A 14,562-nucleotide genomic window follows, 5' to 3' on the forward strand; every position below is an offset into this window, starting at 1 on the left:
CATGCAGCCCATTGTGTAAATAATGTATATAAAGCAGATATTTTGGGGAAACTTTCATTCCTCCTCGCCACTCTGAGCTGAATAAAGAGCATGAAATCCACTCTACTCCAAGTATATTTCAGAAACACAGGTAGTTGTGAATTCCTCAGACCAAACTAAAAACAAGGAAGTGCAAATTTCCGATTAAGCTGTATGCTGATGCTCTAGCCTTTTACAAAAATCCTGCATTAACATTTTCAAAGTTAAGAGGAAGTAAAAATAGGATGTGGAGGACTGCAAATGACAGCTAAGCAAAATTAAAGGGTCAATTAAGCAAGAAGATAATTAAGCAGTTGGAGAATTGCAGCACTGCCAAGCACCAGATTGCTATGGTGACTGTTAAATTTGCTACAAAATTGCACAACTCCTTGCAATAGTTTTTGGGAAATGGAAGAAATCCATAAAGTAAGGTCCAGTTTAGTGGTCCTCTAAGATTCTCTCAATTTTGATAGCAGCAGCAGAGAAGAAAGTGGACACGGCACTGGATGATAACCCCACCCCCAGCTAATGTATATTTATCAGTTTAGGAAGGGTGCTGTGTGCCTGTGTGTTTGGGATTATACATACACACATACACAAATAAACATATCCTGTGTGCTAGGCAACTTCCTAGATTCCTAAGTGATCACTCCCCTCCAAAGTTATTAAAACTCAACCCTGTTCTATAGCAACATTGCATTATCTTATTGTTGATGTAGCTTTGAAAAACATACCATGTGTCCCTTGGCAGCATTTCAAAGGAAGATGCTGAAACTGTTTCTGACAGTTTTGCTTCGCCTGGTATTAGAATCTTTGCTGCTATTTGTGAAGGCCCAGAACACCTCTGCTTCGCCTTCCTGGTTTATATGCCATTGCTTATTATATGACCCATAGCTTGCTGTCTTTTTGATTTGAACAGAACTGCTCAGTTCTGTTGGGGTTGCAAGCCAAACACTAAATGTGTCCTTACATTATAGTGGCAGGTTGGAAAAATGTTTAAGATAAAGAATCAGGCCATGGTGCCAGTTAAAACGCCCCAGTTTTATTATACGTAGATTTTTAATCCACCTTGCAAGCCACAGCCCTTTCAAAGTGGCTCACAGAATAAAACAAAGCAAAACAAAACACAGTTAAATATGTAACACAATAAAGAAAACCACTGGTGACCATGGGGATGTCTTCTTAATGCAAAAGAGAAGACAACAGCAACAGAGGAGGAAAGAGTTAAATTCCCCATTCCTGCCTACTCTAGTCCAGTATTAAAACACCCACCCACACCAAATTGAGGTTATTTGCATTTTTAAAACCTGCACATTAAATGCAAAGGCACTTTTAAAGTCATATCTAGCTTGCCTCCCATTCACTCAGACATTTTGGCACCCCTTATCTGCTTGGCTGGACAAACGACACTTTGAAACAGTGTGTCCTTTACAAACACAATGCAACTGTTCCAAATATTATAGGGAAAATCTACCAAATTAATCCAAGTATTCAGGAGGTAGTTTCACGATGTGGAAAGCAGAAGATGCAGTATGCCAATCACACCTAATAATATTATTAACAAATATAAACTTGGTATGTGTAAAATATAACGGACCTCTATCTTCAAGCCATAGTAGTTGCTGCTTCTGGTTTCTGTTTACCAGCCAAATTAGTCTCTTGCTTGTTTTACTGCTATCAAGCCCTTCCTGTCACCTGTGCTGTAAGTTACAAATGGATCAGTCTGACCCTCCTCTTAGGCGTTAGCATTCTAATCAGCATTGTGTCCTTTCCTCCCGTTGAGGCTCCTAATATGTTTCACGTGACCATTTTTACAACTTGCACGTACTCATTTCAAAACACAACAGCCAGAAACCTACAGTTCTGCAGCGTCACAACAGCTTAGCTCACCAATCAACTGGTTTGTTTTTTATCCTTTCATTGGGATAAATCAGCAGTGACCAATCTATAGCCTTCCAGATGTTGCTAAACTACAACTCCCATCATTCCTGGTCAAGCTGTTTGGGTTGATGGGAACTATAGTCTTGAAGGCAACCAATTATCCACTCCTGAGTTACACTAATTTTTCAGCAGAACTTTGTACGGGGTGCTTTAATTTGACACTTTAACCATATTGCTGCAATCACAGCAAATGCTCTAAAATGCATGATAGGTGAAGCAATAAAAAGATTGAAGTTTCTTTTTCAGAATCATAACATTAATAGGAACCAACATCTTCAAGTAAAACAAAGCTGCCTATTTGATTTTAATACTCAGGGACTGGGTGCCTACATGTAATTACTTACAAGCTCTGCTGAGTTCAAAGAAATATTTTTCTAGTGTCAGGAATTGGGTCTTAATTTCCTTGCATGACTCCGCTGGGGAAAATGTTGGGAAAACAGTGTAGCAGCTAGTTCATTTTCTCAACCCCTGTAGGGGATGACCATTTGCATCTCCTAGACCAGGGGTCAGCAAACATTTTAAGCAGGGGGCTGGTCCACTGTCCCTCAGATCTTGCGGGGGGGGGGGCGATTATATATTTTTTTGTTCGGGGGGGGGGGAATGAACGAATTCCTATGCCCAACAAATAACCCAGAGATGCATTTTAAATAAAAGGACACATTCTATTCATGTAAAAACACGCTGATTCCTGGACCGTCCCCAGGCCTTAATTTGCCTACCCATGCCCTAGACTTTGTGACTCAGTTTACGAGCTTGGAAGCTTGACCACTAGAAAAAAAATGTTATAAAGTAAAATAGCAAAATGGGAAATGGTAGGACCGTGGAATTAAGGGGCAAATGAAGACCTTCAGCTGCCCTGAAAATTTGATGTAATTCTTACTGAAGCAGCAAGCACTCTTCTAAAGCTACAGAAGCCTCTCAGATTCTTTTCTGAGTAGGTTATCTCTTACTAGCATTTTGCAGTGGAAAAGACAATTATAGGGGATCACTGCCAATAACTGAGACAGGGACACTAAGCAAAATAGTACCTTTTAGAGAGAGGCATAAATCTAACGGTCTAATTCGGTTACTTATTACATTATTTTTCAATCCTACTAAAATCTCAGCTACATTATTTCTATTGATCCCATTCCATGCCTCTGTTCAGCCCATGATGACTGCAGCGGGGATTTGAGGAAATGGCTTTTGTGAGTAATGCCGACCTGCATGCGGTTCATGGCTTCTCGAATCTGGTCAAGATGGTGTGCTGAGCTGAGGGCCTCAAGACGGATGTCTGTTAACTTGAGCTCTTTTTCCCTGAGCTCATTTTTCAGCTGCAGAATTATTTCAGCCTCTGCCTCTGTGCATTCGCAGATCCTAAAAAGAATTGGAAAAGGTAGAGAGGCAGAAGATTAAAGGAACGTTCGCTTCTGAAGGCAACGTGCTATTATTCTGTATCAAAGAACAGAAAAGGGGTTGCTGCTGGTAGCTCTCTAGGAGCAGGACGGAGAATTTCATCAAAACTACATGAATGGGTTCAATTTAATAACATGAAAAGGGGGAAAAAATGTCCAGATAAAATTATAAGCTTGCTTTTATAGCTTTCCTAAGTAGTTCTAACATTTTCTTTTTGTACAAGGTGTAATTATTATGCATGACTATTTCACTCCTCCCAAAGTAGAAAAGGGCTGTTTTTTATTTGCCAAAACAGTAGCAGCTTTATTTAACGTTCCATGAAAGCAATGCAATTGTTAACTATCTTCCAAAATAGCAGTGATTAAAATTAAAGTATTGGAGCTGAAATGAAGTTAGTTTAGCTTTGCAATGTTATCTGTAAAGTATAATGCAAAAGTATAGGACTGCTTTACCCACACATTGTTATTGTCTTGATTATTCCACATCTGGTAGCTGTTACTTGACTACTCAACTCCTGACTTCTAGCTGAATATGGGAACCATTTCTACTGATATATTATGGCAAGGTTGGCAAACATGGCACCCTCCAGACCCTCCATATTAGCCCCAGACAACAGGGCTAAAGATAAGGAATGATGGGAGTTATTATAGTAACAACAATTGGACAGCACCATATTGGCTAGCCCTATATTATTATATTTAAGGTGATGGCTGGTGTAACAAATGCTATGGAATTTGATCTATGATCAGTATTTCAAAAATGCAAGTAATCACTTCCCCTAAGGGAAGAGTTTCTCAGCAGTCTTCACGCAGCTGCTGGAAAATAGGAAACAGTCTTGTGAAGACTACTGAGAAATGCTTCTCTTTGGCAGTGATTCCACATAGTGAAAGCCACAAAGAGGGAACTCCTCATATGGAACAGTCCCATCATACGGGCTCTCCATCAGCAAAGAGAGAAACCAGAGATGCTCATTGCTTGTCCCAGATCATTGCAGGAGCAATGGTTTCCACATGGCTGTATAGTCAACTGCAGTGTCACATTCCCTTACAATTTCCACATTTGAGAGAAATATGTACTAAGGTGCAGAACAGATGATATTATCAATATAAATATTTTTTCCTGACTAACTGCAAAGGCAAAACAACTTATTTGTGGAGACAGATTGATACATTTTTTTTAAAGTGACGTTCATTACTCTACTCTGCCTTGATGCTATTTTCTTTTGCTATGAAAGAGGATATAATCACAATCCAGTAGCTCAGTGGCAAAGAGGCTCCCTATTCTCTTCCATACATTGCAAAGTTTTCCACAAGCAAATGAAAAAAAAAAGCATGTAGCAAAATGTGAATCTTGATCATGCCCCCTTTTCTGAAACCATGTGAGAGACATATTAAGATAATTCAGTTTTTAAATATGCCATTTTTTTCATACATGAACATATAGAAACATGTCCTTGGGGTGACAGCTGTGCTAAGCTAGAACAATATACATCTACACTGCTCAACTTTTTCAGTACCACATATTAGATATCAAGGATGTGCATCCTATGGCCCTCCACCAAACAATCATTCGTGTCCTCTAGCCATGCTAGAACTGATGCGGGCTACAGGCCCCCCACCCACTCATACACTATTATATGTTAGTGTACATCCAGTATGATAGTGCTATAATGTTTTATATTTTTCATGGAATGACTACAAATGCCTATTGATAGGGCAAATGGGCCACTTCAGTCTAGTTCTTAGACATGTAATTCCAAGCCCCACATGCCAGTTTACCGGGATCTATGTTTGTAGATCACGTGACCGTTTTGCCTTTTCTTTGGAGCCCAGATTTGGGATGACCTGCATATACACGCAATAGACAGACAGATGCAAGTGACAGAAAGTAAAGGAAATGGTTTAGAAAATGAGATCAGGTCCAAGGAAGAAACAAACTAAAAAAACCAAAACAAAAGGAGCACACTACACAGCAGAATGAAAATACAATGATTTTGTGTGTGTGTGTGTGGAAGGTGTGAATGGAATGATAAATCAAAGAAGCAAAATATGCCAAAGCTTGCGGTACATAGATTTAATTTCTCCCAAGTACTATCAAGCCAAATGCATAGGCAGACTGCAAATAAAAAGATTGACAGTGCGCTCCAGTCTCATTTTAAGATGCTTAACTTGAGGACTAAGAGGCAAAACCAGACACATCATTTAGGAAAGCAGATGTTTAGATGCAATAATATTTTTGAGAATATATTATATTTTGACTGCCCAAGCCATAGAACACCCTGCAAGCAGCAAGCACTATTGGCTGTGCCTTTAGAATATAACTTGACTATCAAAACCTTACCTAATTGGAATCGCAAGCATCTAACAAGAATAGGCATGTGCATTCTGTGGTGGTAACAATGAAACTTGATAAAGAATTAGCTGGCTCACTACAGGAAGTGCTTAAGTATTTTTTGACACGGGTCTTCTTGTTTTGCTAGTTCATTAATTGTTTGGACTGGAAGACATTCTCTCTGATTTCATCTTCTACCCTGTTGCCTTGAGCTTGTTTCCTCGTGTATTTTGTACAGTAATGTGACACATCTTCTCTTGAATTGTTGTGCCCTTGACCTCTCCTCTTTTTATGTTTGTGTGTGTTCATATATACAATTTATTTGTTTGTATGCATGTATAACATCCAAGGACACTTTATGCATTGGATGAAACGGGCTCTGTCACAAAAGCTTACAAAGATGCATTCAACAGTCTTTCAGCTGACATTGTGTTTTTTATATATATATATATATATATATATATATATATATATATATATATATATATATCAGAGGTGCCTTGGGGGCAGGAAAGGAAAACGGCAGGGAACAGTCATGAGCCAGGTATGTCTCCCCTCACCAAGAAAACATGGAAAGGAAAGGAATGCAAGATCAATGCTTTTTTCAAGGTAGCATGAAGTGGAAAAGCAATGGAAGCAAGAGTTCCACTCTGTGAAGTTTGAATACAGCTACGCACAGGATGATAAATAACATTTTTCAAGGGATAATTTTCTAAACAGCAAATTAAGGTCTTAACCGAGAGAGTGGTTGAGAGGCAACAATTAATGGAAGTACAGAATTGAAAGTTGAGAGGCAGTATTTCTGAAATACCAATCACTATTTTGAAGATTGCTTCTTTAACAAATGGCTGTTCTCTAAGAAAGAGGGAAAACATACGCGGATGCCGATTGGGATGGCTTTATTGATGTAGACCCACAATCTCCGGAACTGTGGGGTAACTTGGGTGAGGATGGAAGAGATGAATCTGTGACTTCTTCTATATCAGAATGTGAGGAAGGAGGCTTTGTGGACTTCTTCTTCCCAAAGGCCTGTTTGAATGAACTTCTTAGCTAGGAAAGAAGAAAGAAAATTAAGATTTATTTGGATTATCTCTGGTCATTTGGTTCACTTTACGTTTTGTTGAAAAGTTAGTTTGCAGATGCTAATCTAGCCACTGCCTGTGGTTAAGTGTATAGATTAAGCAGGGTATTAACATGTGCAACACAGTATCTTTAAGAACACAATAGAGTGCTTTTTTAAAAATCAAGTGAGCACAGCGCAAACATTGAACGCTATGGAAAAGGTACAGGATCAAGTGGTACAGCTAAACAGATGCTCATTTAAAACCCTACACCTCCTGTGGAAATCCCATTCCTCTGACATTCCCATTAAGGTGACTGGTCTTAAATAGCCACATTGTTTAAAAATTATTGACTTTCAGAAGACATTCCAATCAATGTGATTTTGCGCATCATTTATTCAAAATTGTTGGTTTTTTTCCTTTAGAAGTTTGACCCTATTATTTCTACAGTAGCATGGATCAGAAATAAGCATATTTTAAGCTGTTATATGATGCTTGCCTTTTTGCTGACAAGAAGCTGAAAGGGTTGGGGAAAGAGGAGGTATTTGCTGCAGTTCTGTTTTAAAGAAGCAAGTTCATATGCATAAGCACTGCTTTTATTTTATTTTGCTCTAGAAGTTTTTTTATCCATTATTGAAAGGGACAGAATAGCCAAAGAGCCATTTATTTCAGGAGTAGAGATGGCAAACGTTATGGATGCAATGAGCACTATGCAGTTATTTTCGAGTTGTCAAAAGCGTCTCACGAATACACAACTTATTAATACAGAGGGGGAAAGTGTGTTCCCCCCTCTCCCAAATAGTTGCTTTGATTACCCAAATGTTTCTTCTACTAAACATTGGAGCACATAATCACTTTGTTCTATGAATATTAGTTCAAGAGCAGGGAGTGTAAGTACTGATTGAGTTACCATAATTTATATTCATTCTACTTTATGAGTTCTAATAAGAAAGAAATGGATTTTGGCGACACTCCCCCTTTCTAGATTTCAAAGTTGGAGGTAAAATGAATAGAGAAAAAACTAAGGAGACATAAAGAATAATTTGTTTTAGAAGGGTACAAAAGCCTACTGCCAAAATGAATAGCAATCATGCCAAGATAGAGTTCTTTGAGATGCATGCCAAATTTTCCAGGGATTTATATTCACCTCACTTCCTCTAGAGTTCACCTTGCAGAAACATGAAAGAGTGTGCAATTACAAATCAAGGGAATGAAGTTGGAATCAGTATTTTTAAAATATTACCTGCGTAATAAACATATTTTAAACAACAAAAGTAAATTCTCCATTATTTCACTAAAATCTGAAGCCCTTGTGATAGGTGTATGTTCTTCTCAAATCAAAGACTTTATATTTATCCATCTTTAAAACATTTCCATTGGCTTTCTTTCTAAAGCATTCCAGACAGTTGACCTATTTTATAGAATGAGTGAGAAAACTATATCTATCTATCTATCTATCTATCTATCTATCTATCTATCTATCTCTCTAAGCTTTCATATGCTTACACATCGATATGAATATATTTTGTTTGCCAATGCTCATACCTCACTAGGTGCAAACAAATCCATATTTATCTAGCCACAGCATTATCAACAGGTAATTATACAGAAGGGCACCACTATAAGGGTTATTTATATGCACCGTTGTGTTATCTATGAAGAAGGAAGCCATATAAAAGTCTATTCAATACATTTAAATCTCTAGAGCGCTTACCCAGTTTTTCTTTTTCTTTTTCTTTGAATCAGCATCATTACCACTGCCCATGCTTGAATGGCTGGTGCCACTGTTGATGCTGGAAACACTTTCAGAGGAATGTTGCCGCCTTATTCGCAGATCTATAATAATAATAAAACAAATATGGAAGTGCCTTACTTCCCAAGGGACCCCCCCTTTTCTAGAGTTTAATAATGTCATGGAATGCCAAATTCCACTTAAACTGAGCGCTCTGGTGGAAGCTGAATAGGATTCCAAAGGGAAACGCAAATAAACTGTTACTTGTAGAAGTGACTGTGGAAAATCTTTTTTTCTGGTGGCACACTCATTCTCAGTGCAGAAAGCCACCTATCTGGTCTCCACCATCTCCCTAGCCAGTGTCTTTCTTCATGTGCAGTGGAAACAACCAGCATGAGAAGAAGCAAAGTACCCTGGACAACTAGATAGCGGGCAGGGCCGTCTTGCGTCATGGCGCAAAGATCCCTCTGGTGTCCCCTCCCCCTTTCCCCAGAGTTGTTGACCTTTTTTTAGGGAAGGAACACCAGCAGCGGTGGAGGAAGCCTGGGTGCTGCCAGCAATGAGCCCAGCTTTGTGGGGCTAGAGGAGGTGGCAGCGGCTGGAGGGCAGCTCCTCTGGTGGGGAAGAGGTGGAGGGTGGCCGCGGTGCCTCCTGGCTCAGCTAGCTGCTTTGTTCCATGGTGGCCACGGCAGGCGGAGGCTTGAGTGCGGCATGGCAAAGGCAGGCAAGTGTGTTGAGCCAGCTGGGGGAGCCACCCCCATGGAGATCCGCGGTGCCTGATGCCTGGCTCGAAGATGGCTAGCAGGAGGGGCGCCTGCACCTCAACCCACTGGGCAGGCAAGCACACCGAGCGAGCGAGGGTGCATGCGCCACTACCGCCGAGTGTTGGCTCGGTTTTTCCCTCTTTAGCTTTCTGGCGCCCTGCAGAATTCAGCGCCTGCAGGCTAAAAGGGAAAAAACCGAGCCGGCGCTCAGCGGGAGTGGGCCACACACCTTCACTCAATGAGTGTATGACTTAAAACTAATTCATTTTGGCTGGAACTTTTTCCCGCTGCTATGCACAAGGTGCACATGCAGAACAGCATTAAAGGGGTTATCAAGCCTTAGACAGTGACTAATTCCTCAAGAGAAGTCAGATAATTCTGTGGTGTATAAATGACACATGGAAGTTTTCCAGCTGTGGAAACTAGTTCTGTCCTGAAAATTCTCTAATAACTATTAGCCTACATTTTGTGTTTGTATTGTTGTGGCTGAAAATTTATCCTACATGTTTTTCAGCCATTCTCCGTCAAATAATAACAAAAGAAACTGCATAAGAAAACTGTAAAAGGGGAGGGGAATTTTCAGTGCAGTTTTCAACAGTGGGATTTATTTATTTTTTTGAGCTTACCTTACTTTCAAGGTGGCCAAGGGGGGCTGCTGTGAGTGTCCTTTATTTCACTGTACCAATCGTCTCTCCAGTGATCTGCACTCTGCAGCCTTCCTGGGTGCCCAGGTTTCCTGAAAACCCCATGACATCCTCAGCAGCTGGGCTTTCCTGTAAGTATGGGAAGGTGGGGAGGCTGCCTACTTTGCGTCTGATAGCTGTTCATTCCTTTTAAGTGCAGTATTTTTTATTATTAAAGAGATAGGTGTACCAATCTTAAGTACTTGGTAGCCAGACTCTCAGGCTACCATGCTTCAAAGCTTAGTGGACTCCCCTGAGGTCTTTTCAGATTAGCAAGGGCAGGCAACCAGGCAGACTTCAGAGTGCTGGATAGAAGTTGAATGGAAAGAAATAAACACACACCACCCATGGCCACCTTGCAGTAATAGAGTAAGCTCAACTCTGCACCAACCAAAGAATGAATTCTAAAGTACTCTGGGAAAGAGGGAGAAAAATGGAATATTGCTTTGCAGAGGAAGAAATGTTTCAAGAAACTGGAGGACAGGATTTGGCACACAGCACTAGTGGAAACACCACAAATACAACTAGATCAAAACTTGAGAGAGAGGCTATTCTTCCGAACAGCAGAAAGCCAGTAGCTTAGCACTTCTTTGGGACAAAAATGAGTTCCCAGTGAAAAAACAGCAGCAATCCATACCTTTATGAGTGTGGTCTGGGCCATTCAAAGCTCCTTGAATAGCAGCCTGCGCAGCTGAGTTCTGGGCTTTCAGCATTTCAATGGTTTCTCGTAGTTCTATAAGTTCCGATTCCTTTGGGAACAGTAGAAAAAGTCACAAAAGTATCAGAGTAACTATGGTTTCCACCCCCCACTGGGGTCAAAATGCACTTTTGCATTGTAATTTGGGTGAAATTCAGGTGAAAACTAGGCATCATGTATGCTTTTCAACTCAGCTAATACAGTATGTCAGAACCATCAGGTTAGAAGCTATTTATCTCTATAAAATACTGCATACCAAGAATTTTGAAGAAAAAATATACAAACATCTATTAAAATGTATTCGATTTCTTATGAAATGAAGCAATATAACTCATCTTTTCACTTGGCAGCGGATGGTTTTAACAAGTGTAATGCACAGTTTTAATTTAAACTGCATTTAACATTTCTGTTTCTAGTTCTCATTTTATATAATGAGGATTAAAGCTACTGAAGGAATTTGACCTTAGCAGCAACATGGAAGAAGAAAAAGAAAAGCTTATATGCTCAAATGTCTAGGAAAGCTTATTGAAGTCAGTGCCAGTGCTATAATCTCTTTGAGAAAGGAAGCCCGAAGCTTTATAGAAGATGAAAAGATCAAACTGGAAGAAATTCCTTTTGAGAAATTATTATTATTACAGTGGTTCACTTGTGTGCCCTTAGGCAGAAGATGGATTTGTGGTAGATCCCTGGTCTGTAGTAACTTTGGTGTAGATCTGCACTTGTATATACATGGGTTATCCCAATGTACAATTTATAGGAAGTAACTGGTATTACCACCACCATCTTGGTATTACTACCAAGCTACTGCTTTGCTCCTGGCTTTTTCCCCAGCCACTTTTCTCCCCAGCTGGTCCTACTTGACGGACCCTAGGGATCTACTAGCAGACAAAATAGATCCTACAAGCCTGAAATAACCTATCCCTACAGGAGCAGCCAAATTGAGTATGTAGCCACAGCACAAGAGAAGCTAATGAACTTGATCCTCGCACATGTCTTAATTGGAAACAAGAGGTGTGCAAGGAAAAGTTATTTTGCCTTTGCCTTCATTTCATTTTCCAGTCATTTTGTTTACAGTATTAATAACCTGCTCCTCAACAAATGGTCCCAGGACTAAATAAATACATCATTAAAATAATAAATTAAGAAAAAAGAATATAATTTCATACACATAAACATTCTACCCATCATTAAACCATCAATTTGAGCAGCATACATTCATCCTTCTGCACTTTTCAATGGAGGATCCTGCCAATTCTTTTCTGCAACCTGTAGCTTTGATGTTTCTGTCCAAATGGTATGAAATCATATTCAGCATTAGGAAAGCACTGTCCACACATTTAATTTTATTTTTGCCCTCATAGTTTGTTTTCCAACCTCATGGGCTAAAATGGATCATCAGATTTCATTGTGACAGCAAATGACTGACAGACAGGAGGGCCTATGGAGATGAGGACTTGGTCCATCAGCCAGATCCAGTTTCCCAACCCTGACTTAAAAGCATTGCAAAACAAGCAAAGTCAAAACCAAATCCAGCCCCAGCTGCTCCAAGATAACACTTGCTATTGGCTTGTTTTTCTATCTTTGTAATATCTCTTCTGTCTAATATTTAGCGTTTTGACAATGCTGGCAGACTGGAACAAGCACTCCACTTGGTTTATGACCATCTTTTGTTGCTTAATCTTTCAATACAGATTAAATTCAGAGTCACAAATGTTTTAATTAAAATCTGGAAATGAAAGATTTTATCATCACACTGCCCTCTGATATAGCTTGGCTAAATCTGATGGTGCGCAATGTTATTCTTATTGCACTTTCACGAAGCATCGATAGTCATAAAAACATAAAATTGATGCACCTGCCTGTTTATTCTTACAGCTGTCTTTTCATTCAGCCTTCAATACAAACTTTAATATAAACCAAGAACGGTTTTCCACATTAAAGCATCTGCTGTTTCTAACATACCTTTTGTTCAGCTGTCATTGTTAGGCTTTGCAGCCGGCCCGTCATATTTCCTAAGCTCTTTTCAAAAGCTGCTACGAGATGGGCCTGTGAAGAAGATGGGGTGGTGGGGAGTCAGTCAAATGTCAATAGGTTTCAAATGCACTATACAAAATCTATACAATATGCTTGAATGTACTTCTGCTTAAAAAAAACACACAACCCTACATGACCATCACCATCAAAAGTTACCTCTATTTAAATTCCTAATCGTTCTCCAACCTCCTTGCACTTTCCTATCTGGACGAGGCAGACACTACTCCCAGCTGTCCGTAGTACACAGTGTCAATTCCAGTTTCTTTGTAGAATTCTGTGGCTTTGGGGCAGTACTAGATCAATTGTACAGTTGTGATGCTTTGCCCAGGACAATTATTTGGGCATTCTTTAACAAGAACATGTTTCACCTGGACTTGCTATAGAATAACAACCCTTAAATATGGCAGCACTGTACTTGATTGTGCCCTACTCCAAACTAGAGGTCTGCAAAAGTTCAGTGTTTCTAGTTTCTGCTAGAAATGGTTTTTGGGTGCCTAAAGGAGCACCCAAAACTGTTGGAAAGATTTGTCGAGTGAATTTCTTGGAAAATCTGCCTCCCGTCCTATTGAGAGTAGGGCAGCACCCATGCTTTCTGGAATCTTTTAAAACCATCTTTCAAGCATTCTGAAGTTCACGAACCTGCACTTTGCTCTACAAATCATCCTCAGAACATTGTTATATCTTTATTCAAGGGCCTTCTGGGGAAGAATAATGGCAGTCAGCAGTTGGGAGTACCACCAGCAGCAGCAGCCACAAAATTCAACTTTTGCCACCCCAGGCACAGCAAAAAGTTTAAAGAGAGAGAGGAAAACATGAAAATAGAAACTGCCAGGAGTGCACAGCGGCCAGCATGAAACACTCACATGAAACGCTTTAAAGGGTTACCTGCTGAAAAAAGTGATGAAACCCCTCAGTGCATTTTTACAATCCACAAGGCCCAGTAAATTTTGGGGTGGGGGAGAGAGGGATTGGATTGTCATGGTTCTGCCTTAAGTGTGTATTCAATAATTACAACAACAGTAACTTTATTGCCAGATAAAACTAATCCCATTCAAAATGCATCCTCTGCTGTTGCTTTTCCATTTTGTCCTTCCTCTAAAATGTGCATTCAGAAGACTTCCCCCACCCCTTTTGCTTTATTCAGTAAGCCAGTTTAAAAGAACCAATACTTGTGTGCAGAAGAGATACATGTGTCTATTTTTATGTTTGGTTACTGGCTAAATATATTTTGTATGCACTTTCCAAACTAATAAAGCATTTTAAAGTGGTGGTGGGGTGTTGAATTTGATAGCACAAGAAGTACGAAAACCCCCTCAGATACAGAAAACAATCATAGTGTGAAATATTAATATAGTCTCACAGCAGGAAGAAGACTGGCTATGCTTCTGTTTGCTTGCTTTAAATATGCACGAGTCGGGTTGAAAAAGTCCGCTCAGAAGAAGGTAACATAACATGAGAATTTTATTTTCACTGACAACTAACAAGCATTTTGAGGCTAAGGGAAAGGTCATCTTAAGGCAAGTGAACATGCTAGGCAGGAAACTATATGATAGCAGTCTTATGTATTATGACCATCTGAATCCACTTCCTGTGCTGATGTTATTAAAACTGAATGCTTTTCAATGAATAAAACCTAATTGGGGATTATTCTGTGAACAGAGAAATATACCTGGTCCCGTAATACCTACTGGAACAGCCATCAGATGCCTCACCTCTTTATACCATGAAAATAATGTGAACCAAACACTTGAGGCATATCCAGGAATATGAAGTCTTTATTTGTGTGATCTCCCCGCTTTGTTGGAGAGGCCAATCTGTTTGGAAACCATGTTGCGTCAAAGTATAGTGGCAAGATTACTACATGGGACCAGAACTATGGTTCATCAATTCTGAAATAATTACACTG

The 14,562-nt window shown here is 39.7% G+C and overlaps 1 protein-coding gene across 9 annotated transcripts in view; it reads right to left on the minus strand.

The window, feature by feature from the left end:
* NAV3 (neuron navigator 3) overlaps nucleotides 1-14,562 on the minus strand; it is a 426,597-nt gene that overhangs the window by 22,730 nt on the left and 389,305 nt on the right. For 6 of the 9 annotated variants that reach the window (XM_083463072.1, XM_083463071.1, XM_083463073.1 and 3 more), the window contains 7 exons: nucleotides 12,585-12,668; nucleotides 10,563-10,674; nucleotides 8,461-8,582; nucleotides 7,894-7,914; nucleotides 6,563-6,735; nucleotides 5,133-5,198; nucleotides 3,162-3,315 (listed from right to left, as the gene is read on the minus strand). In XM_083463072.1, coding sequence (XP_083319198.1) covers nucleotides 3,162-3,315; nucleotides 5,133-5,198; nucleotides 6,563-6,735; nucleotides 7,894-7,914; nucleotides 8,461-8,582; nucleotides 10,563-10,674; nucleotides 12,585-12,668 — 732 coding nt within the window. The remainder of the gene's footprint in view (nucleotides 1-3,161; nucleotides 3,316-5,132; nucleotides 5,199-6,562; nucleotides 6,736-7,893; nucleotides 7,915-8,460; nucleotides 8,583-10,562; nucleotides 10,675-12,584; nucleotides 12,669-14,562) is intronic. The other 3 variants (XM_083463076.1, XM_083463069.1, XM_083463070.1) reach the window with 2 other exon arrangements.

Source organism: Podarcis liolepis (genome assembly GCF_965112155.1).
Source record: "Podarcis liolepis genome assembly, chromosome: 10".
Classification (NCBI taxonomy): domain Eukaryota; kingdom Metazoa; phylum Chordata; class Lepidosauria; order Squamata; family Lacertidae; genus Podarcis; species Podarcis liolepis.